At 40.1% G+C, this 26005-nt stretch overlaps 1 protein-coding gene across 3 annotated transcripts in view; it reads left to right on the top strand.

Annotated features, from left to right (window-relative positions):
* The window catches only part of LOC122559625 (protein mono-ADP-ribosyltransferase PARP12-like), a 51081-nt gene that overhangs the window by 5219 nt on the left and 19857 nt on the right, over positions 1 to 26005 (top strand). For 2 of the 3 annotated variants that reach the window (XR_006314484.1, XM_043709421.1), the window contains exons 2-8: positions 718 to 853; positions 3921 to 4179; positions 9935 to 10036; positions 12415 to 12538; positions 15056 to 15224; positions 15979 to 15999; positions 25415 to 25517. Coding sequence is in view for 2 of the 3 variants with exons in the window: in XM_043709421.1 (XP_043565356.1) it covers positions 718 to 853; positions 3921 to 4179; positions 9935 to 10036; positions 12415 to 12538; positions 15056 to 15224; positions 15979 to 15999; positions 25415 to 25517 (914 nt within the window). In the remaining variant the exon portion in view is untranslated. The remainder of the gene's footprint in view (positions 1 to 717; positions 854 to 3920; positions 4180 to 9934; positions 10037 to 12414; positions 12539 to 15055; positions 15225 to 15978; positions 16000 to 25414; positions 25518 to 26005) is intronic. The other variant, XM_043709422.1, reaches the window with a different exon arrangement.

The following is a 26005-nucleotide window of genomic DNA, read 5'->3' as shown; positions in this document are numbered from 1 at the left end:
TTTCACGAGTGACTGTAAGACATTTTCAATCCCACAAAGGCTGTATCTCATGTGATTGAGACCCAGTCCTTCAGAATCCATGATATAGTTCTGTCTATTTTTTGCCATTTTGGAAAATTGGACAATACTCTAATGTGGGGCGTCACATCATTGTATTGCTGCTTTATTCAGTTTGGTAGAACATGCTGAGCAAGTGACCAGCAATAGAGGCCTGTGGCAGGAATCAACAGGTATAGGGGAGTTGCAATGTCACTAAGGTAAAAACAATGACTGCAGATGCTGGAAACCAGATTCTGGATCAGTGGTGCTGGAAGAGCACAGCAATTCAGGCAGCATCCGACAAGCAGCAAAATCGACGTTTCGGGCAAAAGCCCTTCTAAGTCCAGCCAGCTCATGTGACTGTAATTGGTGATGTTAGGAAATGGGAATAGGCAGTTTTAGTAATGGTGTAGATTTGTGAGATTGGTCATCATATTTTATATTCTCCACATTTTGAGACAGGCTGCTTGGTACAACTGTGAAAAAAAAAACTGCAGGAAATCCATAAGGGATAATCTACATGAACTAAATTCTAAGAAGAGGGCAAACACACATTGTTTTAGTTTCAGAAGAATTCATATTGGTAGGAAACGTTAAGTTTAGTCTCTTGCTAAGGGAATGCTGTGAAAATACATTATAAGCTTTTTCTCTGAAATAGTTATCATTTATTCCTTTCAGTGATGCTTGCAAATACTCCCATGATATCCATAGTTTACACAACTGGAAAATCATTCGCTTTAACCAGCTTCAGGATCTGGACATGAAAGAACTGCGTTTCCTCTTGCTTCAAAATGACCCATCTTTGCTGCCTGAGGTGTGTATCCTAAACTTGTTGCAACACTTCCTGTCCTTTGTCAATGGAGCAATTCAGTAGAAGGTAAAGCAAGATCCCAACATTTGCTGCATATGTTCATACAAAAAAAAGTTTGAATGCAAACTTTGATAGAAATTTTAATTAATTTCTTCCTGCCTATTATGAGAGAAAACGGTGCTGGAGGTGGGGAGAATATGTAAAACTGGCATTCAAATCAAATAATGCAGTCAGCTACATGAAAGTAATCAACATAGCTTTGTGATTTACAATTTTGGAAGGGCTATGAGATGAAGTATTGTTGAATTTTCCAGTTCCTGAATTGCTGTGAGTACTGTTCGTTGGTCTCACCACTGACAACAAAATAGTTAAAAGCTCAAGGTGTAGGGGATAAGATACTAGCATGAATACATATATTGCTGGCAAACAGAAAACAGAGTACATGTAGAGGGTCTTTGATCAGTGGGATTTGAAGAATGGCATCCCGTTGGTGCCTGTGATGGGACTCCACCTTTTACAATTTGTGTCAATAACTTAACGATAGGAACAAAACATGGCAATTAAATTCACAGATAGCACCAAGATAGGTGAGTGAAAGGCAGAAGTCAGACAGATGAAGTATTATGTGGCAAGAAGCAGAAAAAAACATAAATGGAGAATAATTGCAGAATTCCAATGTGCAAAGCAATTTAAGTATTTTGATGCATGATTCATGAAAAATTAATTTGCAGGTGCAACATGTAATAAAAAAAAGCTAGTGAGATATAATTAGTTATTTTTTATTGCAATTCTTTATTATGTGTCTCATTGAACATCAAAGTAAAGATGTTATAATTCATTTATACACAGATTTGATGAGACCATATGCTGAAGGCTGTGTGCAGTTTTGGTCTCTTTATTTAAGGAAGAATGTAAATGCATTGGATTCAGTTCAGAAAACATTTACTAGGTTTATACTTTGAATAATTAGGTAGTCCTATGAAGATTGGTTGTACAGGCTGGACTTGTTTGAATTTGAATTTCACAGACTAAAGTGTACCTTGATTGAAGTGGTCTTGAGAAGTTGGAAGTGAAAAGGATATTTCCTGTTGTGGATGAGTCCAAAACTAGAGTTCACTGCTTCAAAGTGCACCCTTTCAGCCAGAATTGAAATTTTGTTTCTTGCAGAGTGTTGAGCAACTTTGAAGCATTAGATAGTGGTGGAAGCAAAGTCGTTAAGTATTTTTAAAGTAGAAGTAGGTGGATTCAGTTCGGCAAGGGAATCGATGGTTATTGAGGAGAGATTAGAATGTAGGATTAGAAACACAAACAGATCAGCATGTTCTTATTGAATGACAGAGAAGGCTTTAAGTGGCCAAATGGTTTTCTTGTGATCTTATTACATATGTTTGTAGGTTCATGAGACTTGGGATCAAATATGATTTGAATTCTAAGAAATCACTCATTAGCCAGAATCATGACTCTCTGGAAGGGAATATGGATCAGAATCAGAGCAGTAACATTAAGACCTTGATTCCCACAAAAAAATCGAATATTGGATGATTTCCCCTAGAATGGCAAGATCAGACAGGACTTAATCATGATCTGATGCATAGAGCACCACCACCTTCAGGTTCCCTTCCAAACTTCACACCATTCCACATGGGAAGAATAAAGCCCTTCCTTTCCTCTCCCTGGAACAAATCCTGAAACTCCCTTCCTTACATGACTTGCATGTATCTACCCCAAATAGGCTGCAGCGGTTCAGGAAGCCAGATCACCATCAATTTTGCAAGGGCAATTAGGATGAGTGGTAAATATTGGCATCCACATCTTATGTATGAATAAAAAGGGTCCACTCCTTGTTGGAGATTGCACAGATCAGGAAAACAACTGGAATCCTTGCGGAAGGGTATCAGAGCTGCCATACAATCAGTTGAGGAGCTTGAATCATGACTTCATTTGCCCAGTGGCCTGCCCAGCCAATGTTCTATTGAACAGATGACATTGACTGTGTTGCCATTTCCATAGATGGATGAGTGATCTCCCTAATACAGCAGGGAATGACAGTGTCAGATATTGCATATATTGCCTGCTCCAACGTGGAGAGGGCCTGATATAAAAACATCACGACCAGGCAATGCTGACTTCACTTGGCTCTGAGGTTTGACAGCTGCCACTCAGATATAAGGTGGCAGACTTCAGTGAAACAGATATGATAGATCTTTACTAAGTTTGAATTTGGTGAATTAAGACCCTCAGTGGATATGTCCTACTGTAGGCTGTTCTTCCTCTCTTCTTTGAATTGTATGTCTTCCTCTATTCTGCTTAGTCTCCACTTATGTGCAAGAGACATGCCAAATGCTGCAGACATAACTGGGAGCAAGAGGTCAAAACAGAATCTTTGAAGTGAAAACTCTGGCCTTAACAAGTTTTACATACTCTCTGGAGAATGCAGAAATTTTAATTAGCAGTGAGTACAACCATACACTGCCACCTCAGCGGTCAGTAGAAATCTAAAAGTGGTATTTAAATGGTTGTGTTGGGGAAGTATGTTTCCTCCTGCTGGCGAACCACAGTGTGAAGTTAAGAGAGGTTACTAATTGAAATATTAAAGCTAAAGATGGCATCACAAAACTCAAAGCAGCATTAGACATTGGCTAATTTTGTGTTTTGCTTTGATCAACGTGTAATGGCATCCAGTGCAACTTGCCCAATGAGTGTGTGTATGCAGTATGGGCAATATTGTAGACCTAAAACAGAAATCAATTGCTGCATGTTAAAAATATCAGCACAGTACAACAATCATTTGCGCAAGGAATAAAACTAGGACCCTCTGTTGTTTGTATGGCTTAGTAACAAACAAAATACTTCACAGTGGGATAGAGTTTACAAGAGCTTTATCCTGTATCACATTTATGCTATTCAATTGATATTGCATGGTGTAAGTAGCCTATAATTTAAAGATTTTCACTTCACTTGCAATAATTTTCCTCAGTTGAATGGTACAAAAGAAGTCCTCAGAAGACATATTATTTTCCTTTGTTTCAGTTTACTTTGAACATTGAATTTGAAATCACTCCTTTTCTAGGTCTGCCTGCATTACAACAGAGGAAATGGGGAATCTCCATTTGGAGGCTGTTCACATAAACACACCTGTAATAAGCTCCATATTTGCTCATACTTCATTTCCAGAAATTGTAAGTATGGGGCTGAGTGTCGCCGTTCCCACAGTGTCCGTGACAACAGTGCCTTTCTCAAGAAATTTAGTCTGGATGAAAATGTTATGAGAAACCTGCTACTGATATATCAGAACAGGAGCCACATTAAAGAAGCACTCACTCCAGCTGGTGAGACTACAATCCTAATTTTTTTCTAATCTTTTGAAATTTATATTGGCTCTATATACAATCATAACAGTGCTCCAAACACAGATGATGCCAAATTCAAACTGATTTAACTAATTTCAGACAGGGTGGCATTGGACATGCTCTAACTGGCTCTGAATTCTCTGCTGCTGATTGTGAAAATGTGGGAAGTGTTTGACAGCACGATTGAACTAGAATATAGTCTTCCCTACAGTTGAACTGCCTGGTAAATGTAGGATAGATAGACTTTAGGTAATCCTGCATTATAGTATTATCACCTGTAACAAAGGCTGAGTGTATTAGGTATTACACATGGGAAGTAATAACAATGCATCACAAGTATACACAGATTAGTAATAACAAGTGAGTTAAAAAAAAGGTAACAACTAAAAAATAAAATTATAGGTCGGACTCTGAGTCATTTGTAAAGAGTAGAGCATTAAATATTGTGGTTGATACAGAGAATGCTACCAGTAACATTGATGTTGTTAGTTAAATGATCCATTTCAAGATTCTTGGACTTGAATGAAATTCCGTTATCCTGGTTCCTTTTCACAGTGGCTGGCTGGTAGCAATCAGAGTGAGTGAATATATTTTATTTTACTTTAGCGGTGGTGCAGGGATACTTAAAAGCTTTGATTTTCAAAGCTTTGATTCTCATAGCGCACTAATCCATGCACTTGGATGTCCAGTTACTAAGACACAGATCAGGGTTGAAACTCACTTTAAACCCCACTTTTTGTTTATCCCTGAGAGGATAAGACACAAACATGGAGGAGATGGAGTTCAGCTGAGAATGGTTTGGCAAGTCCACCTCTCATCGCTTCCTGTTTAGTCTTTCTGTTTGAGAGTTTTCCTGACTCTGTACAGGTGTGACATTTCATGAGTCCATACAGGACTCTGGCAGACACTCAGTGAATTTATATGCACACTCACTTTTGAGTTCTGCAGTTCTTTTAAAATCTCATGTTTGAATTAAAAGTTTGTTATGTACATAGATGATCTAGAATTAAGATCTTTGGTCATGATAGGTGCAAAATATTATATTAGAAAATCCAAAGAGTAATCTGAATAAGTTTAAAGGTAGGATCTATGGATCCTAATTCTTCTATTGCTAAAGTTTTCTAGCCCTCAGGTCTGGATCTGTTTCAGACTAACCAATCAAAATTGATTGCTGCAAATGGTTAAAAACTCCTATCTCATTTTATAGTGCAATCACCAAGATAGTAGAAGGTGAACTGACTAGCACAGACAGAGCCCGGAAGTGGAGGAAGGTGCTGCTATCTAAATCATTCGAAGTACTGTCCATGAGTCAGTGGCTTGCAAATGGCAGGTTGCTAGTAACACAGGAGACTGTGCCTATTCAGGCATTTGGTCTTGAACATTTGCTTCTTGGTCCACAATTACTCAAGATCTCACAAACCCTACTGCAGACTCTGACCTGCAGCATTAAGGTTACTGTTGTCATCAAGTTTTATGCTTCTAGGTCCTTTCAAAAATCAGCTACCAACCTGAGTGGTATCATCAGTTGACAGCTCATCACCCTTCTCAGACAGATCAGAGATGTCCTATTCTAACACATTTAGCTGAGAACAATGGACAGTGCAGGCACAACAGATATTGGTCTTTGCCATCTTTGGTGGACTTTTTCAGGTCCATGGTGTCATTGATAACACCGACAGCATCAACAGACCAGCATTTTGAATCATGAAGAAAAAAAGCTTGCACTCACTGGTGGCCTGTGAGCATGAGAAGCATATCCTGTACACCTGATCCTGTGCTTGGTGTTATGATTGTTTCAGTCTGTAAGAGTTCCACATGCTGCGTGTTTTCAAGCAACATCAGACTCTGTTGGTCATTACTGGAAGATAAGGATTATATTAGGGCACGGTCTGGCCATTCAATCTGCTCAGTTCTTGCGCTACAGAGTTGCTGTGTACACAGCCAGACAGCTGACACTGGTGTTCCACTTGCCACTTTTCCAAATATCAGGTCATCAAATTTCTTGTAGTACCAAATTAATATCCTCCTGTTGGCACTGCGATTGCTGACAGTGGCCCCTCTCCCTTGACCATTACCCTAACCCCACTACTTCCAGTCTTTTGGTATATATTTACAGGAAGGCAGGTTAAAGGGAGGTTGTTGCACCTGCCCGGAGGCTGGAAACACAATTTTCTGCTTCTTGCCCAGACCTTTCTTAAGCACCTTTTGAGAGGCATCCAAAAATCATGGGCTACCTTTGACCATCTGCCCCAGATGGCACTGGTCCAATCTTTTACCTTGGTAAAAACAAGGACTGCAGATGCTGGAAACCAAAGTCTAGATTAGAGTGGTGCTGGAAAAGCACAACAGGTCAGGCAGCATCCGAGTAGCAGGAAAATCGACGTTTCAGGCAAAAGCCCTTCATCTATTCGGATGCTGCCTAACTTGCTGTGCTTTTCCAGCACCACTCTAATCTAGACCCCAATCTTTTACCTTTACAGGCATGCCCTGTCATACATCACAAGTCATCATATGATAAAGATTATTCAACAATAGCGTTGGTTCTCAACTAGCAAGTAAGACTATGTATGTACAGGGGCTGGGAATCACATCCAAATCTGATACTGCATCATCAGAGCAGAATCAAGGGACTACTACATCACACCCTGTCTTATTGCTGAGAGTGACTCACAGCTGTTTAAGGTACATCTGCTGTAAGAAACATATACATCATAAGACAACATGGGCTAAGTGAATGGCAGGTCCAGTCATGGCTGTGACTTGCCTTTCTCGTCTTTAGGCCTCTCTCAGCAGCACTGCTCAGACATGGGATACAATCCCTTAATGTGCTTCAGAACAGAAATTGATGTGACAGCCATCTTCCCGATATCAGATGCAAATTCATCCCCTGATGCCAATCTGCTGCTGCTTTTTAAAAAAATTAACCTATCTTTCTAATCAACCTGTAAAGAGATGTTATTACACACTTCTGGAGCAGGTGGGTCTTGAAGTCATACCTCCCAGTCCAGGGGTAGGGACACTACTACTATGACACCAAGATCAGAACTCAGAGATATGAGAGAACTGATCATTCAGAAAGACAGCAGAAGAGAAAGGCTGAGGAAAAGAAAAGTGAAAGAGGAGTTCACATAACAGGTAAAGAATGACAAACTTTAACTTCCTTTGTATTAAAGAACAAGTTAATCTAGATCCCAGATTTGTGTGAACAGTTTAGTCACGCACAAGCCATTGTATATAGCAAATTCCTTTCCATTGTGCTAGTGTCCTACTGAATCATAACGAACAAATTATTTCATGCAATTCCTATTCCCAACCCATTGATTTACATTTTGTGCTGAGAGATCAGCTATAAACTACATGGTCACTAAATGCATTATTAAAATTAGTGCAGGAAATCTCCCACCAAATTTAATCTATTATACTGTACATGCAATCATGAGCTCTACAGACCAGGAAGATTCTAAATTCAAATCTCTGTCGCTTGGCTGCAGCTTTGTTGATGCCAGGACTCAATCAGATTTTGAACGTTATTATTAATAGATTATCTTGTCACTGCATTGTGTCTTGGTTATTATTGTCACTAAAGCTGTGAACTAGGTCTGTTTAAGAAAGATTACCTCAGTTAACACCAAATTTTGGAAGATCTATTCCTTGGTTCGGTTGCACATAGTAACACAGTTAGATCATTTAGCTGCTCCTGCCTGTTCCGGCAGGTTTAGACTGAAACAATATTATCAAAGATATCACACAGAGGAAACATTCCTCATATTGACTCAGACTGGACTCTAAACTTTAGAGGTGAAGGAGAATTTGTTATTTACTGTACATTAAACTTTCCATTAACCTTGGTTCTGTTTCCATGAGAAAATATTTGACAAGTCTTTTGCTGTTTTTTATTTAACAAATTGTTTCCTTGCCGTTGGTTTCCCTCCCTTCCCTATGTGCCATTCCTTGCTCTTTATCACCTTATTTATCTAATAATTACTGGCATGAGTTTTACTGTTGTTGTGATCTAAGTGATTAGTTAATTCAATAGAAAGTAGGCATTCTAGCTGGCACTCTCGAGAATGTGTGAGCTATCTTATTTCCAACACCTCAAACTATCATTGCATCATATTCTGATTTTGATTCACTTCATGTGATATCAAGAAATAGCTGAACACACTGGATATTTCAAATACAATGATAACATTCTGACAATAGTATTGGAAACCTGTGTTCCAAATTAGTCATGCTGGTATTCCAGTACACCTATGACTCAGACACCTACCCAGTAATGTGGAATACTGCTCAAGTATGTCCTGTCCACAAATAACAGGACAAACCCAGCCGAGTCAGTTATTGTTCTATAAAGTGATGGAGGGTACTGTCACAAGTTCTGTCAAGCAGCACTTGCTCAGCAATAATCAGCTCATTGACACCCAGTTTGTGTACCAGTGGGGTCAGTCAGGCGCTTATTCCACCTCAGCCTTGGATCAAGCATGAAGGAGCTCAGTTTCAGAAGAAGGGGGTAAGAGTGATTAAGCAGAATTTGACAGCGTGTGGTAGCAAGGAGTGCTGGCAAAACTGGAGTGAAGTGGAATTGGATTAAAACTCTTCACTGGTTGGAGTTATATTTGACACAAAGAAAGATGGTCGTAGTTGTTGGAGTTCAATCATCTTAGTAGCAAGGCATCACTGCAGGAATTCAAAGTAATATCCAAGGCCCAACAATCTTCAGCTGAATATTGTTTAAAAACAAGACATTTTCTCAATTAATACCACCAGGCAAAAAACTTTAGCTTCTTTATCAATGACCTTCCCTTGATGAGAATGTCAGATGTGGTAAAGTTCATTGATGATTGCACAATGTTCAGTGCCATTCACAACTTCTCTGATACTACAGCAGCTTGTGTCCAAGTGCAGCAAAACTTGGACAATATCCATCTCTAGGCTGGTAACTTTTGCACCACATCAGGACTAGAAAATGACCATCCCCAACAAGAGAAAATCGCCCATGATGTTCAATGGCAATGCCATTACTGAATCTCCACTATCAATATAAATACACATGTACATATATACATACAATAGCTTTGGAGCAGGTCAGAGCTAGGAATTCCACAGTGAGTAAATCACCCCCTGTTTCCCCAAAGCCTGTCCACCATCTATAAAGCACAAGTCAGGATTATGATGAAACATGCTGCACTTGCTTGGGTGAGTGCAGTTCCATCTACACTAAAAAAACTGGACACTGTTCAGGAAGGAAAACCCACTTGATTGGCACCACATCCACAATATTTACCTCCTCCACTACCAATGAATATGGCAGTAGTATGTGCCATCCAAAAGATGCAATGCTGCAGCTCACCAAGGCTCCTTCAGCGACACCTTGCAAATTTATAATTTCTACCATCTGGGAAACAGATGGATGGGAACACAACCACTGGTAAATTCCCCTCCAAATGATAGTCCATCTGTATTGCATTCCTTCATTATTGCTGGGTTAAAAACCCTGGAACTACTTTTCTAAAGCATCGTGTGTAAAACAGAGTGTAGCAGATGAAGAAGGCAATTCACTGTTACCTTTGGAAGGACAATAAATGCTGGACTAGCCAATGACAATTGCATTCCATTAACAAATAAAAAAGTCAGTCAAGTAACCCAATGTTTATCTACATGGTTTCAGATCAGTAAAACAAATAATTCTTCAAATGGGTAGCTGGATTTATAATCTTTTGCTGTGTTTTTGCAGGAATGAAAGCTGTGCCTACAGCTTCTCCAACAAAGTCCCAGCAAAATGCTGACGCTGAGGAAATCTGTCTCTACTACATCAGAAAAAACTGCAACTTCAAAGGTATCTGTAAAGTTTCAAATATTTTGCCAAAGATGATGACTTTCTGTAACACACTTTTACTGATGCTTTGTTTCATTATATGAGGTATTAAATACACATTTATTTTTACCCAATTTGCTTTGCGCACATACTGCATTTACCTTACATTTCCTTCACTGATAGCATCTTCACCTAAAAAGTCAGTTTTAAAAGGTATATGAGGCTTCCACGACATAAATTTCATTATAAGAGTAGTTTCCTTCATCAATTCTAGAGCCAGCAGGACACCTACGTCAAGTAGCTGTTCCTTCTGAAGGTAGTGTAACTCTTCTGATTCAGTCTTAGATGATGTATAGCATTTAATTCATTCCATTTATCTGTACTACTCACTAGGAAAGATCAATAAAAAACAAATCAACGGAAATGTTCAAAAGCGTATGGAAGTGTAGTTATTTGTAAATGTACTGGCGATGTAAAACCCTGTAACTGAATGAGAGAGTTTCTACTGATCTGACAGCCTCAATCTCTCATGTAAAACTAGTTCAAACAGCTCTCCAACCTGAACACAGCCTAAAACAATACAGTCAAAATAAAGCAAATTGAAGTAAGGGTTCAGAGGAAGGATTACTGGACTTGAAATATTAACTCTGATTTCTCTCTACAGATGATGCCAGACCTGCTGAGGTTTTCCAGCAATTTTTGTTTTTGTTTCTAATTTCAAATTGAAGACTGATGTCTCAATTAAGGAGGGAATGGCAGAACAACAGCAGCCCCCAATGAATGCCATGCATGTATTGACCTTGGTATGTGTGGTGATTTGTTATCATCTACCAAGGACCACAAACATCTCTCTTTATTTGAGAGACAAAGTGATTATATAGCTTAAGGAACACTACTCCGCATCAAGAATGGGTCAGTATAAGGAGACAGAACTCCATAAACTACCAGTTAGTACAGGAACTGAAACCATGCTTTGCAAAACTCTGCACTATGTGCTAACCAACTGAGTTAATCAATCTCAACTTGGCAAATGTGTTGTGTACAAAAGGTAATTATCAGTTGAGTTTGGCTGTTAAGATGCCTCATGGGGTGAGGTAACCAAATATGGTGCAGGTACAAACTCACTACTATAAAAGCCAAAGTTAGATTTGTGTTTTGCAAATGTAATATCTGACTTACCCATAATAGCAAATGTCATTACCTCCAAAAATATAGCTTGAATTTTGATAAGTAAATATAAGATTACTAAATGCTATTCATCCCTGCCTTTGTTATTGACAGGCTTGACTATTTAAATGTACTGATAGAGTCATAGAAGTCTACAGCACAGAGAAAGGTCTTTTGACACATAAAGGCTGTGCCCATCAGAAACAAACATCAATTTTAATTCTATTTGCCTGCACTTGGCCTATAGCTTTGAATGCATTGGTATTACATGTGCATATATACATATTTCTTAAATGTTGAGGGATTCTGTCTCTACCACCCTTATAGGCACTGAATTCCATATTCTCATCACCTTCTGAATGAAAAAAAATCCTCACATCCCTTCTAAACCTCCTGCTCCTTAATTTAATTCTATGCTCCTGGTTATTGATCCCTCTATGCAGGAGAAAGGTTTCTTCCTGTCTACCTTGTCGATGCTATTCATAATCTTATACATCTCTGTCATGTCTCCCCATCGGTCTACTCATGCTCCAAGGGAAACAGACCCAGTCTATCCAATCTGTCCCCATAACTAAAACTCTTCAGCCCAGGCATCATCAACCTTCTGCCTTGCAGAAACTTGAAGTCATCTGAAACACAGCTGCCTCTGTCCCAACCTGCACCAATCCCAACTGCCCCTCACTGCTCTTCTTGCTGATTTTCACTAAATTCTGGTTAGCCAATGGCTCAATTTTAATGTTCTCTCCTTTATTTTCAAAGCCCTCCATATACTGACACTCCATACCTCAGTGATCTCTTCCAGTTGTACATTCCTCCTTGAAATTTTGATGCTCCTCACATGTGGGCCACTTACATGTCTCCAATATTGAAGGCCATACCTTCAGCTTTAGCAGTCTGGGTTCCTAAACTCCGAACTTCTCCTCCTCTTCAACTTGCTTTCATCCTTTTAAAAGTCTCCTTAAAACCTACCTCTTTGACAAAACTTTTTGGGTCTCTGGCTGAATATCTTCTTCTGTGCCACAATATCATAATTTGTTTAATAATGCTTATGTCAAAAGTATTGGGACATTTTATTGCATGAAAGGAACTTTAAAAATACAAAAGTATTTTGCTGTTATTCAGTTCATTGTGTTTGCTTTGAAAACTTAAAAGGAGAAACTGCCTCAATGATATAGGAATTTTGCAGAATCGACTCAATCTAAAGGTTAATAACCACATTCATATTTTTACAGACAAGTGTATTCGGGTTCACTTCAACCTTCCCTATCGGTGGCAAATATGCAAGGGAATATGGCAGGATTTGCCAAACATGGAGGAGATTGAAATGGAATTCTGTGATCCAAAGAATATCACCAGGTATCTTTCTGATGTATTAAGTCCAAAATTAGACCAAATCATATCTGAATGCTGATGTATTTAAAAATACAATTATCAAAATCACTGAATTCTAGACTTGCATTTATTCCTGTATCCCATGAACAACTTTAATTTCAAATCCAACCTTCAAAAAAATCTAAGGTAATTCCAAATTCTTAACTAAATTTACTTGACAGTTTTATGAACAGGCTTGAGGGGCCAAATTGCTTACTCCTGATCACATGCACTCCTCAATCCATGGAAGCTAGTTGCATGGAACTCCAAGAGAAAAAAAACACAGAAAGCTTATCTATAAGGTTTTACTAATGGAGTTTATCCTTTCTGAAATAGATGGCCAACTGGCAATGCTTGGAATATCCCTGAGCAAGTTGAAAATTCATATGGATGTTTAACTGGATATTTTATTTATTCGGGGAGAAAGTGAGGTCTGCAGATGCTGGAGATCAGAGCTGGAAATGTGTTGCTGGAAAAGCGCAGCAGGTCAGGCAGCATCCAGGGAACAGGAGAATCGACGTTTCGGGCTGAAGAAGGGCTTATGCCCGAAACGTCGATTCTCCTGTTCCCTGGATGCTGCCTGACCTGCTGCGCTTTTCCAGCAACACATTTCCAGCTATTTTATTTATTCACACTGTTTCTCTGGATTATAAGAGAACAAATGGAATTAATTAAAATCATCCTTTCCCAATGAACAATTAAATGACAGTGAGATCTTATGACTTATCACATCACATTTTATAATAACTCTCTGTTGTCTATTAGCTAGTCAGTCCTCTATCCATGCTAATATACTACCTTTAATACTCTTACCTTATTAAATAGCCTTATGTGCAGTACCTCGATCTTTCCACTTCTACAGAAGGAAGTTTAATCTTCAGATGGTCTGATGTCTCAAGTTCTTGTATCATTCTAGTAAATATTTTTGTGTCTTCTCTTGCGTCTCTGTATCCTTTTGTAATGATATGGAAACCTCCTGATGCTCAATGTTCTTTAAATGGAACCTAACTAAGGCGTACAAAATTTACCCAACACTCTCAAAAGTAGTTAAAGGCAACCAGCCAAAAGGGAGGTACAGTGACGATAGCATGAAAGGAAGAGATCCTGCAGGGATTATACACAACTTTAGTTTGAGAGCTTTTTTTTGGTTTTTCAGGAATCATTATATGCCGGTTTAAGAGCTTAGTCAAAGCATACATAAGTGTAGGATGAAACAAAGTTGCTATGTTTTGGTATTAACTCATGATTCATTCTACAAAGACTTAGCCAATATCATAAAGAGAACAAGTACTGATGTGCAACTTTGATGTACAGAAAGTCATTTGCGTCATTACAATGTTGGTAAATGTGAACTCTCGGTACTCCTCTTCTATCATCTGATTTTAATATTAGAGACCTTCATGGGTTAAGATAATTTTTAAAAAAGACAACTACCAATCTAAAATAGATGGTGTAGTTACCTGACCACAGATTGAGCTGAAAATGTGTTGCTGGAAAAGCGCAGCAGGTCAGGCAGCATCCAAGGAGCAGGGGAATCGACGTTTCGGGCATAAGCCCTTCTTCAGGAATCAGATTCCTGAAGAAGGGCTTATGCCCGAAACGTCGATTCTCCTGCTCCTTGGATGCTGCCTGACCTGCTGCGCTTTTCCAGCAGCACATTTTCAGCTCAGATCTCCAGCACCTGCAATCCTCACTTTCTCCTTTTGACCACAGATTGAGGCAAATTCAGGGAACTCAAAATGAAGACACTCAACTGGATAAACTGAAATCACGACCCAAAAACATGGAACCCAGGGAACTAAATCAGCATCAAGAGATTAGCATCCTTGTTTAATTTGCATGATATTGGGAGAGTATTCAGTTTGGAAAGATATTGGAGCTTGACTTAGGAGTATACAAATGAACAATATTCATGGAATTATTTTGCAGAATATTTCAACATATTCTGAAATTTTGGTTTTGGTTTAATTCAATTCATATAATGATGTTTAGAATGCAAAGTACAGAGAATAAAAGATTGGCCAGCCCAATTCTTTTCAAGCTCAGTTATAATTGATCCTGTCATTGACTCCATCCATAAATTGGATGGAGTCAATGACAGTGCTATAGAAATTGCAGTGCTATAGAAATACTCCCAAAACTCTAAAAGTTAATCTAAGAAATCTTCTGAAAACATGATCATCTCAATGTTCAAACCTCCAGTCTACTGTCCTCTGCAAAGATCATTTTTCTTACATCAGGAACACGGCAATTATAAACATGGAACATGAGATATCTATATTTTTCCCTGTAGCCAGCAGTCTTGCGACAAAACTAAATATCTAGCTACAGCCTGTTCCATGGGTCCATTACATACATTCTAATCACTAGTCTCTTTGGAGAATTGGTCGAAAACCTGTGCACGTCATTCCTGTGTTAACTTGGTGCTTGTATATTTGTATATATATTCATGCCCTGAATTAGGTCTCCTTTCAAGTACTCTTTCCTAAATTATTTTAACAGCTCAGGACCTACTCACATCAACTTTGAATTAATGATGTGTGGATCTCACCAGGTGAGACGTCTCTGTACTGCATCTTCAGTTACTAAACCCCCACACTACATCCTTACAACTGAATGGCTGTGGTACATGAATGATATGTTTGGAAAATGGACTGAATATGATTGTCAAGTAAGTTCTATGTTTCTTTTTTGTTCTTAATCTTGGGCAGTAGGCAGCAATGCTGTGTGACAGATCAACAGCTTTAATTGGTGAAAATCATCATTTTGAGGCAGATTTTCAATACACTACCCAGTCAGATATTGCCTTTCCTTAAGAGTAAACACCTTCAGATGAGTAGGAGATAAACAAACTGGTTTGGGGGGGGGGGGGGGGGGGGGGGGGGGGAGACAGACAGAGAGAACAAGAGAGGGAAAACAAATATTTCTTAAAATATTTTCAAGAGCGCAGGAGTTCTTTCCACTGTCTGGGCTAATATTTACTCCTCAATCCATATCTCAAAAACAGATTATCTGATCATTATCACATTGTTCTTTGCTGGAGTCTGCTGTGTGTAAATTAGGTAGTGAACTTCCTATACTACAATGTATTGACTACATTTCAAAAATGCTTCATTGGTTGTAAAGCATGTTGAGACATCCAGCAGTCATGAAAATTACTACATTAGTACAAATTTTTCATCTTTGACATGTCCAATGTGATTACAAACCTTTTCAATTGTACTTTCAAAAATGAAATGTGAAATAATAGATAGCATTTTGTCCTTTGTTACAATCCTGATGGAGACTGATAATTTTTAAAAGGTTCTCAGACTTCCAATCAATAGCTGAATGAGTGATCCCACAAGATTACATGTTACAAAATCTCCATTGTAACAAGTGACTAAAATAATACTTATTGATTAAATGCTATTTTATTTTCGTAGGAAAATCATACTTTCGATACGGTAAGTGACATTTACCTTGTATACTTACCACACTTCACATTAGTTATGGAATTTTAGCAAAAGATCTATTTCCATGTTGTAAAACTCTATGACTCTATGATTGCACTCCCAGATTCCAATGGGTTCCTATCTTCCCATTTCACGATGTAGTAACTTTCGGTGACTGACTACAGACACTGACCTCAGTTTCTGAAGTGTTTTATTAATACAGCACCAGCAGAAGAAGGCAGTTTCAATGATTGTTTTTGCCCTACCCATGCCAAACCCATCCCAGAATCAGTGGAATACTGCAGGATTTGCCTTTTTGACAGAGACCGTCTCACTCTCACTTCTGGCTGAAGTAGCTCAGAAAGTTAAGCAGCCTTTTCTCCCAGAACTTCTGCTGTCAGTCTGTAATGAGTCACTAATTTGTAGGGAGGCCTGTACATCCTCTGGCATAATTTAATTGCACGTATGCCCCTATTCAATATTTAATCTGCCGAACCTCATATGTCTCTTCACTAAATTGAGCTGGCATCCTGTGACCATTCCACTGTCCTGTTTGTATGCTCTTGAAGCCTTTTGCAGTCTGTTTCATTTTCATTTACAAACTTCACCTTTTGTACAATCAATGAACATATTGTGTTGATAGCCAGCTCCCCCAAGATCTATTACTTGTCCTCAAGTGACTATAAAGATACCAACAAAAAGACCTGAAACACTTATCAACAGGTAATTTATCAGCAGTCCATCTGTGCCCAGTCAGTCTGTGGCCAAAAGAATAACTGACACTGGTTGAATGGAAGCCTCCTTATTGACAGTAACCAAACAACCATCCTTCCAACAGGACTCATAGATAGTCTTCTCTGGCACGTAAGAACTTGATGACTTGCCCCTCTAGGACAAGCTGAGCTCCTGTGGGACAACCAAGCTGGGCCACTAGTAACAGTGGCCATTTTCAAGGCTGTACTTTGTGGACTTCAGCACTCAGGCCCTGAACTGACTGGTCTAGGATACGAAGAGAGGCAAAAATGAGGATTGCAGATCTGGAAACCAGAGTTTAGATCAGAGTGGTGCTGGAAAAGCACAGCAGGTCAGGCAGCATCCGAGGAGTAGGAAAATCGACATTTTGGGCAAAAGCCCTTCATCAGGAATAGTGGCAGGAAGCCTTCAGGGTAGATCTCTCCACCCTGGAGTCTTCCTGCCTTTATTCCTGATGAAGGGCTTTTGCCCAAAACGTCGATTTTCCGCTGTGCTTTTCCAGCACCACTCTGATCCAAAAACTAGGATACAAAGAGAGCCACATACCCTGTGTATGACATCACGTTACTCTTGCCTGCTCTCCAGCTGCTGCCACATCGTGTTCTCCATAAACTAGCTACTCTCACATCAGCTCATGCACTTCAATCCCTAAAATGTGATTGAGCTCATCTGGTCTGTAGATAGCTCCCTTGTACTTCATGCTCTGCTTTATGGAAACACCTAGTATTAGAGTCATAGAGCCATGGAGGTGTACAGCACGGAAACAGACCATTTAGTCCAACCCATTCATGCCAACTAGATATCCTAACCAATGCTAGTCCCATTTGCCAGCATTTGGCCCATTTCCATCTAAAGCCTTCCTATTCATATACCGACCCAGATGCCTTTTAAATGTTGTAAGTGCACCCACCTCCACCACTTCCTCTCGTAGCTCATTTCATACATGCCCTCTGCATGAAAAAGTTGCCCCTCATGTCCATTATACATTTTTCCCCTCTCACCCTAAACCAACACCCTCCAGTTCTGGACTCCCACCTCAGGAAAAGTCCATGTCTACTTACCCTATCCATGCCCCTCATGATTTTATAAACCTCAATAAGGTCACCCCTCAGCCTCCGATGTTCCACAGAAAACAGCCCCAGCCTATTTAGCCTCTCCATAGAGCTCAAATCTTCCAATTCTGGCAACATGCTTTTAAATCTTTTCTGAACTGTTTCAATTTTCACAACATCCTTCCAATAAGAGGGAAACCAGAATTGCACACAAGATTTCCAAAAGTGGCCTAACCAATGTCCTGTACAGCCGCAATATGACCTCCCAACTCCTATACTCACTGCTCGGACCAATAAAAGGAAGCATACCAAACGCCTTCTTCACTATCCTATCTACCTGCGACTCCACTTTCAAGGAACTGTGAACCTGCACTCCAAGGTCTCTTTGTTCAGCAACACTCCCCAGGACTACCATTAAGTATATAAGTCCTGCTCTGATTTGTCTTTCCAAAATGCAGCACCTCGGGTTTATCTGAATTAAACTCCATCTGCCACTCCTCAGTCCATTGGCCCATCTAATCAAGATCCCATTTGTACTCTGAGGTAACCTTCCTTGTTGTCCACTACACCTCCAATTGTGATGTCATCTGCAAACTTACGAACTATACCTCCTATGTTCACATCCAAATCATTTATATAAATGACCAAAAACAATGGACCCAACACTGGTCCTTATGGCACTCCACTGGTCACAAGCCTCCCGTCTGAAAAGCAACCGTCCACGACCACAACCCTCCATCTTCTACCTTTGAGCCAGTTCTGTATCCAAATGGCTAGTTCTCCCTTTATTCCAAGTGATCTAACCTTGCTAACCAGTCTATGATGAGGAACCTTGTCGAACACCTTACTGAAGTCCATATAGATCACATCCACTGCTCTGCCCTAATCAATCCTCTTCATTGCTTCTTCAGAAAAACTCAATCAAGCTAGCGAGACATGATTTCCCAAGCACAAAGCCGTGTTGGCCAGCCATAATCAATCCTTGCCTTTTCAAATGCATGTAAATCCTTTCTCTCAGGATTCCCTCCAACAACTGAGGTCAGGCTCACCAGTCTATAGTTCCCTGGCTTTTCCTTACCACCTTTCTTAAATAGTGCCACCACATTAGCAACCTTCACTTTTCTGGCACCTCAGCTGCGACTATTGATGATATAAACATCTCAGCGAAGGGCCCAGCAATCACTTCCCTAGCTTCCCACAGAGTTCTAGGGTACACCTGATCAGGTCTTGTGGATTTAACCACTTTTATGCGTTTCAAGATATCCAGCACTTCCTCCTCTGTAATATGGACATTTTTCAAGATGTTATCATCTATTTCCCCATAGTCTATAACTTTCATGTCCTTCTCCACAGTAAACACTGATGCAAAATACTTGTTTAGTATCTCCCCCATCTCCTGTGGTTCCACACATAGGCTGCCTTGCTGATCTTTGAGGGTCCCTATTATCTCCCTAGTTACCCTTTTGTCCTTAATGTATTTATAGAATCCCTTTGGATTCTCCTTAACCCTATTTGCCAACGCTATCTCATGTCCCCTTCTTGCCCTCCTGATTTCCCTCTTAAGTATACTCCAACATGCTCCCCCCAACACTTCAGTCACTTTTCCTGCCTTATTTCCCAAGAGTAGGCCATGTTTTGAGACGTTCTCTAGTAGGTACACCCACATACTGAATCAGAAGATTTTTGTGTACACACTTAATAACTTCTTCTCCATCTAAACCCTTAACATAATGGCAGTCCCAGTCTATATTCAGAAAGTTAAAATCCCCTACCATAACCACCCTAAAATTCTTACAGATGTCTGAAATCTCCTTCCAAATTTCTTTCTCAATTTCCTGCTGGCTATTAGGAGGTTTTTAATGCAATCCCAATAAGGTGACTTTCCCTTTCTTATTTCTCAGTTCCACCCATATAACCTCCCTGGCTGTATTTCCAGGAATATCCTCCCTGAGTAGAGCAATCATGCTATCCCTTATCAAAAATACCACACCCCCTCCTCTCTTGCCCCCATTTCTATCCTTCCTGTCAGTTTGAATCCTCCTGAGCAGCTCTAATGAATCTCCCTGCCAGTATATTAGTCCCCTTCCAATTTGGGTGCAATCCATCATTCTTATACAAGTCATGTCAACCCCAGAAAAGATTCCAGTGATCCAAAAATGTAAACCCTCTTCCCCTGCACCAGCCACGCATTCTTCTGCTCTGTCCTCTTATTCCTACCCTCATTAGCTTGTAGCACTGGGTGTAATCCTTATATTACTATTTTTGAGGACCTACTTTTTAAATTTCTGCCTAACTTTTTATATTCTCCCTTCAGAATCTCATCCTTTTCTCTTCCTATGTTATTAGTTCCAATGTGTACAACGACCCCCTGCTGGTCCCTTTCCCCTTTGAGAACATTCTGCACCCTCTCTAACATATCCTTGATCCTGGCACCAGGGAGGCGACATTCTGATTTCTCACTGCCAGCCACAGAAACGTCTGTCTCTGCCTCTGACTAGGAAGTCCCTCATCACAATCAATCGCTTGGAAGCTGACGCACCGCTCGTTACATTTGAGCCAGTCTTAGTACCAGAAACTTGGCTGTTTGTGCTACATTCCCCTAAGAATCCATCAACCCCTACATCTTCCAAAACAGCATACTTGTTTGAGATGGGGATAGCCACAAGAAACTGCTGCACTACCTGTCTCCCTCTCCAACCTTTCCTGGAAGAAGCCCACCTACCTGACTGTATCTGCGGTTTTTCTATCTTCCTGCAACTGCCATCCATCACACCCCCTAGCTCCTGTAGTTTCCTTAATGCCTCTAATTGCCACTCCAACTCATCCACGTGATCTGATAGGTTTTTCAACCAAAGACACTTCCTGCAGACATAATCATCAATAACATGGAAATTCTCTTTAATCTCTCACTTCCACCAGGAAGAGCACGTCACTCGACTAAAGGCCATCTTTGCTCCTTAACCTTCTACAGACCTAAAAAAAAAGCACAGTCTTACAGTCTAAAAAACACTGCTCCAGGCTCGCTTAGTAACTATGTTTTATATTTTTAAAATTTAACAAAGTGTACATAGTTCTACATAGCATCTCTGGGCTGTGGATAGCTGCATGAATGATCTTTGAGGATGCTCCCTTTTACTATGCTGGCATTTTTCTTGGTCACTAGCATCTTTATTTTATCCATAACACAGAGTGAGTGTCTCTCATTCCTTTCAATATTATAACATCTTCATCTTAATTTTTATACTACAGTTTGCTCTCTAGTGTAGTATTAAGATCTCAGTCTTTAGAGGCTTTTTCTGATGTCTCTATTCTGATCTCATTTGCATATTCTATTCTACTACATTTGTGGACACGAACTCTCAATACTTCGGAGAACTCTGCCAGATTGTCACACATCTGCTGATGTCCAAGTACTCAGCTACAACCTATAACTCTTGAGGATTTACCTCTTTGTCCCATGGAGAATCAATATGACAGTCCTCCCCTCTCAAAGGGGGCTGTACACTGATATCTCTGCCTTTAACACCTTCTCCAGCACAGTAATGCTGCACTCCTCACCTAATGCCCTTGACATTAAAACAATACATCGATTCACTAGTGTGCCGGTATCTGTGCTGGTGTGACAATGCTTCCTCAGACAAATTTATCTTCTTTTGTTTCCCAATATGTTTTGGTGTCTGGGGTGGGACTACAACCTGTGAGATGAAGACATGAAAACCATTATCATTCTTCAGTGATGGGTCTGTATACTACATCTAGTGCTTAGCATGCTGTCAGACTAGATTTTCCTCATAAATTCAGTACTACCCTTTGACTTTGCATCCACATTCCCCGCAACCCAAAACCCTTCAAACTCAATAGCCTCCCAAAGTAAACAGCCTTGTGAACCACCAGCATATAATTCCGGGAATGCCTCTTCTGTGGTCGTGTTCAGGTGAAATGGGGGATTTGCTGACACTCATATGTTCTCTAGATAGGATCCTGGTTCACACTACATACCACATTCAATCTCAGCATTGATCTTCAACACCATTCATCTCCCTTTCTTGACCTCTACCTATTTGTCCTGCAAGGACAATAGGGAGAGGGAGATGAGTCAGTGCAATGCTCTTTGGAAAAGGGGATTTCCTCCCGCTGATTTGAAACAGCATCTCCCATCTGGTAGCCTTACTTATTATCACTGTGTGCTGTGTAGGTGACTTGGGTACACATTCCTCCAAGCTTGAGGAGGAATATGCACTCTGTGTCCCCCGAGATGCTTTGCATGATGTATGCTTGAATCCGAGGGGAGACACCAAATATGCAGAAATTTCAATGACTTTGCTAGATTACAGCAGGCTGCAAAAGTGCTAGTGGCACTGCACTTCAATTTTTCGGAGCTCTGCACAAACTGAATGCAAGCTGTCTTCACCATGATTGGGAAAATCTTGGAGCGGTTAACAAGAGATTTTCCTTCATGTCATTGAACTCCTGCACCAGAATGTTTAGCTCATGGTTCTTAAAGTTCTGAGCTGAAAGTCCCAGCTCTTGCAGTTGCTTCCTGGGTCTGACTTCCTGGTACTGGAGGAGATGGTTCAGTTTGTGTATTTCCTGTGTGGGACAAAACATTGGCTTGATAAGATAAGACCATGTTAACATGAGGTTGGTGTCTTGTGGTCTGAATGCCAGTTTCTCATCTACAGGCTTGGTGGCTATTGATAAGTGATTTGGCATGCATTGTGGCACTGTGGCCATGTTGTAGGGTAACAGAGCTCCTTGAGATACACATATATTTGCCTTATATCCCAATTCCTTTACCTAGAATTGTTTTCAAAGCATGTAACAAGTATGTATAACATTGTAGGCTCGTACAGTAACCTAATTTGATTTTGGACATGCAAACTCTATCTTTCTAGGGAATAAATAAAGTGATTTATTTAGCTGGCAGCAGCAGTCATTACAGTCAGGCATTAGTCACCAGTCAAGGGACGGAAGGAAATAGTATCAGCAAGATGATGATGATCTTAAGAAACCAATCAAGAATTAGGCACATACTGCCTAGAGAGATAAAGCAGTGAAAAAAACAGTAATATTGTAAATGGACATACTGGAGCCCGGTTTTGAAGTCTAGAAGATAAGTTAGATCAATGTACATTCTGTGCTTTTTTAGATTAGATTAGATTAGATTACATTACAGTGTGGAAACAGGCCCTTCGGCCCAACATGTCCACACCGACCCGCCGAAGCGCAACCCACCCATACCCCTACATTTACCCCTTACCTAACACTACGGGCAATTTAGCATGGCCAATTCACCTGACCTGCACATCTTTGGACTGTGGGAGGAAACCGGAGCACCCGGAGGAAACCCACGCAGACACGGGGAGAATGTGCAAACTCCACACAGTCAGTCGCATCCTGCCAATCCAAGACTGATTGTACACTGTTTATATATTGGCGACCTAATTTGAGTTCACAGTTGCCAGTGACAATATACAAGAGTAGTACCGAGCAAGAGCTAATACTATAATAACTCTTAGCAGTCCAGGAGCACAGTAGTATGAAGAGAAGAGAGAAGAAGAATTCAAACCAGAACAGCAGCAGACATGTACAGAATCAACCATGAGCAGTTGTTCTGAAGTGAGTTGGCTAAATCACTGCTCACATTAAGAATAATTATTTTATACTTTTCGTGATACACTTACTAAGTTATGTGAAATGTGTGATTTTGTAGCTAATCAGCATTGAAGGACTTTTCACATCAGCTATCTCATGCTCAGTCTATAATTATAATTGAGGATTCCTGTTGTGCTGTGGTAGCACCCCTGCATCTGGGTTCAATCCCACCTGACCCAGACATGTGTGATAGCATGCTTGAACAGGCTGTTCAAAAATATCTGTAATTGTAATTGTCTTATGTTTTATAATTAAAATTAAATTAAACCCTATAAATCTGACACAAAGGCAGCACTGATCAGCATTTATAGGGTAGCAGGATATAGAGAGAAGCCTGTGTTATCAAAACTTAGCTTTTCTAAATGCTGAGAACATTTGAATATTCTGAATCAAGGAAAGGTCATTAGGCCCAAGCATCGATTTCTTCATAGACCTCAATTCCAATCTTCTCACTATATCCTTCAATTTTTATTTATTGAAGATGTACCTGTTTGCTCATTTATGTATTTACACTGTCTGCTATAATGACAGCTCCTGCTAATTTACATCGTTGCCAACCGCCTACATGTAAAACATAGTTTTGTATGGTTTTGTCTGCCTTTCATTCTTATTAACAACCTATGCTTTGACCAAAGCAAATCAGAGCAGGACTTATACACTAAATGGTAAGGTCATGGGGAGTGTTGCTGAACAAAGAGACCTTAGAGTGCAGGTTCATAATTCCTTGAAAGTAGATTCACAAATAGATAGGATAGTGAAGAAGGTATTTGGTATGCTTTCGTTTATTGGTCATAGCATGGAGTATAGGAGTTGGAAGGACAATTTGTGACTGTACAGAACATCAGTTAGGTCACTTTTGGAATATTGCGTGCAATTCTGGTCTCCTTCTTATCAGAAGGAGGTTGTGAAACTAGAAGGGGTTCAGAAAAGACTTACAAGGGTGTTGCCAGGATTGGAGGATTCAAGCTATAGGGAGAGGCTCGAATGCTGAGGGATGACTTATAGAGGTTTATAAAATCATAGATAAACAAGGTTGGTGTAAGTGGGTCCAGAACTAAAGGGCATAGCTTCAGGGTGAGAGGGAAGAGATATTAAAGGGACCTAAGAGACAGCATTTTCACTCAGAAGATGGTGCGTGTGTGGAATGAGCTGCTAGAGGAAGTGATGGAGGCTGGTACAATTACAGCATTTAAAAGGCATCCGGATGGGTATACGAATAGGAAGGGTTTAGACGGATATGGGCCAAATGCTGACAAATGGAACTAGAGTCAGTTAGGATATCTGGTCAGCATGGATGAGTTGGACTGAAAAGTCTGTTTTTGTGCTGTACATCACTATGACTCCATGACTTTATGTATCCTTTATCACTCTGGTCTCTGGATTTGAACATATGAATTAGGAGCAGGAGGTGGCCACATGGAGCCTTTAGCCTGATGTGCCATTCACTAAGATCATAGTTGATCTGATCACTCCACATTCATGCCTAATTACAATAGTCTTTCATCACTTAGCTTATCAGAAATATAAGTCTGTGGATAGTACTTGAGAACCTCTTCTGTAATTTGGCTTTTAGTTTCCGTTCCTGTGTCAGCAAAACCTCTTGCCTACTCCTTCCTGTCATGCCTTAAAAATATTCAAAGACTCTGCTTCCACAGCCTTTAAGAAAGAGGGTTCCAAAAGCTCTTACCACTCAGAGAGAAAACAAATCTTCTCATCTCTTCATTATTTTTAAATCGTGATAATCCTTGGCAATCCTATCTCATACTTAAAAACATCATTATCATCCAGAGCTTTCTCCAGCCTCTCTCAGAATTGAAACTTTAGATTATACATTTGTCCATGTTTACCTACTTCTCCATCCACTAAAAAAAACAACAGTACTAAGTGATGTGTTAGTAAGCTTTGATTTGAAGTATTAAGCCTTCACAAGCCAGAAATCTGATCATCAATGGGCATTTTTGACACAGGATGACGTGCATGTGACATCGGCAGACCTTGAGAATGTCTATTTGGCCAATAGCAACGCTGAAGTATCTATTGGAGAATTCAATGAAACATTAAGTTTTAAAGGTACGGTCAGTTCATGTAACACTGTAATCTGTGTAATTTACAAATGTAATGTGACATTGTTGATGCATTTTAGTTTCATGGTATCTATAGAGGAGTAGATTTGGAGAATTTGTTGGAGACCAGAATAGAGCTGAAAATGTGTTGCTGGAAAAGCACAGCAGGTCAGGCAGCATCCAGGGAACAGGAGAATCGACGTTTCGGGAATAAACCCTTCCTGAAGAAGGGCTTATGCCCGAAACGTCAATTCTCCTGTTCCCTGGATGCTGTCTGGCCTGCTGCGCTTGTGGTCTGGCGATGGAGGAGTCCAAAGACCTGCATATCCTTGGTGGAGTGGGAGGGGGAGTTAAAGTGTTGAGCCACGGGGTGGTTGGGTTGGTTGGTCCGGGTGTCCCAGAGGTGTTCTCTGAAACGCTCCGCAAGTAGGCGGCCTGTCTCCCCAATATAGAGGAGGCCACAGACTATTCTGGAGACCAGAATAGTCTGGTATT

Source organism: Chiloscyllium plagiosum, chromosome 19 (assembly GCF_004010195.1).
Source record: "Chiloscyllium plagiosum isolate BGI_BamShark_2017 chromosome 19, ASM401019v2, whole genome shotgun sequence".
In the NCBI taxonomy this organism is placed as follows: domain Eukaryota; kingdom Metazoa; phylum Chordata; class Chondrichthyes; order Orectolobiformes; family Hemiscylliidae; genus Chiloscyllium; species Chiloscyllium plagiosum.
Note: the sequence above shows the minus strand (reverse complement) of the source record. Positions and strands in the feature narration are given on the sequence as shown.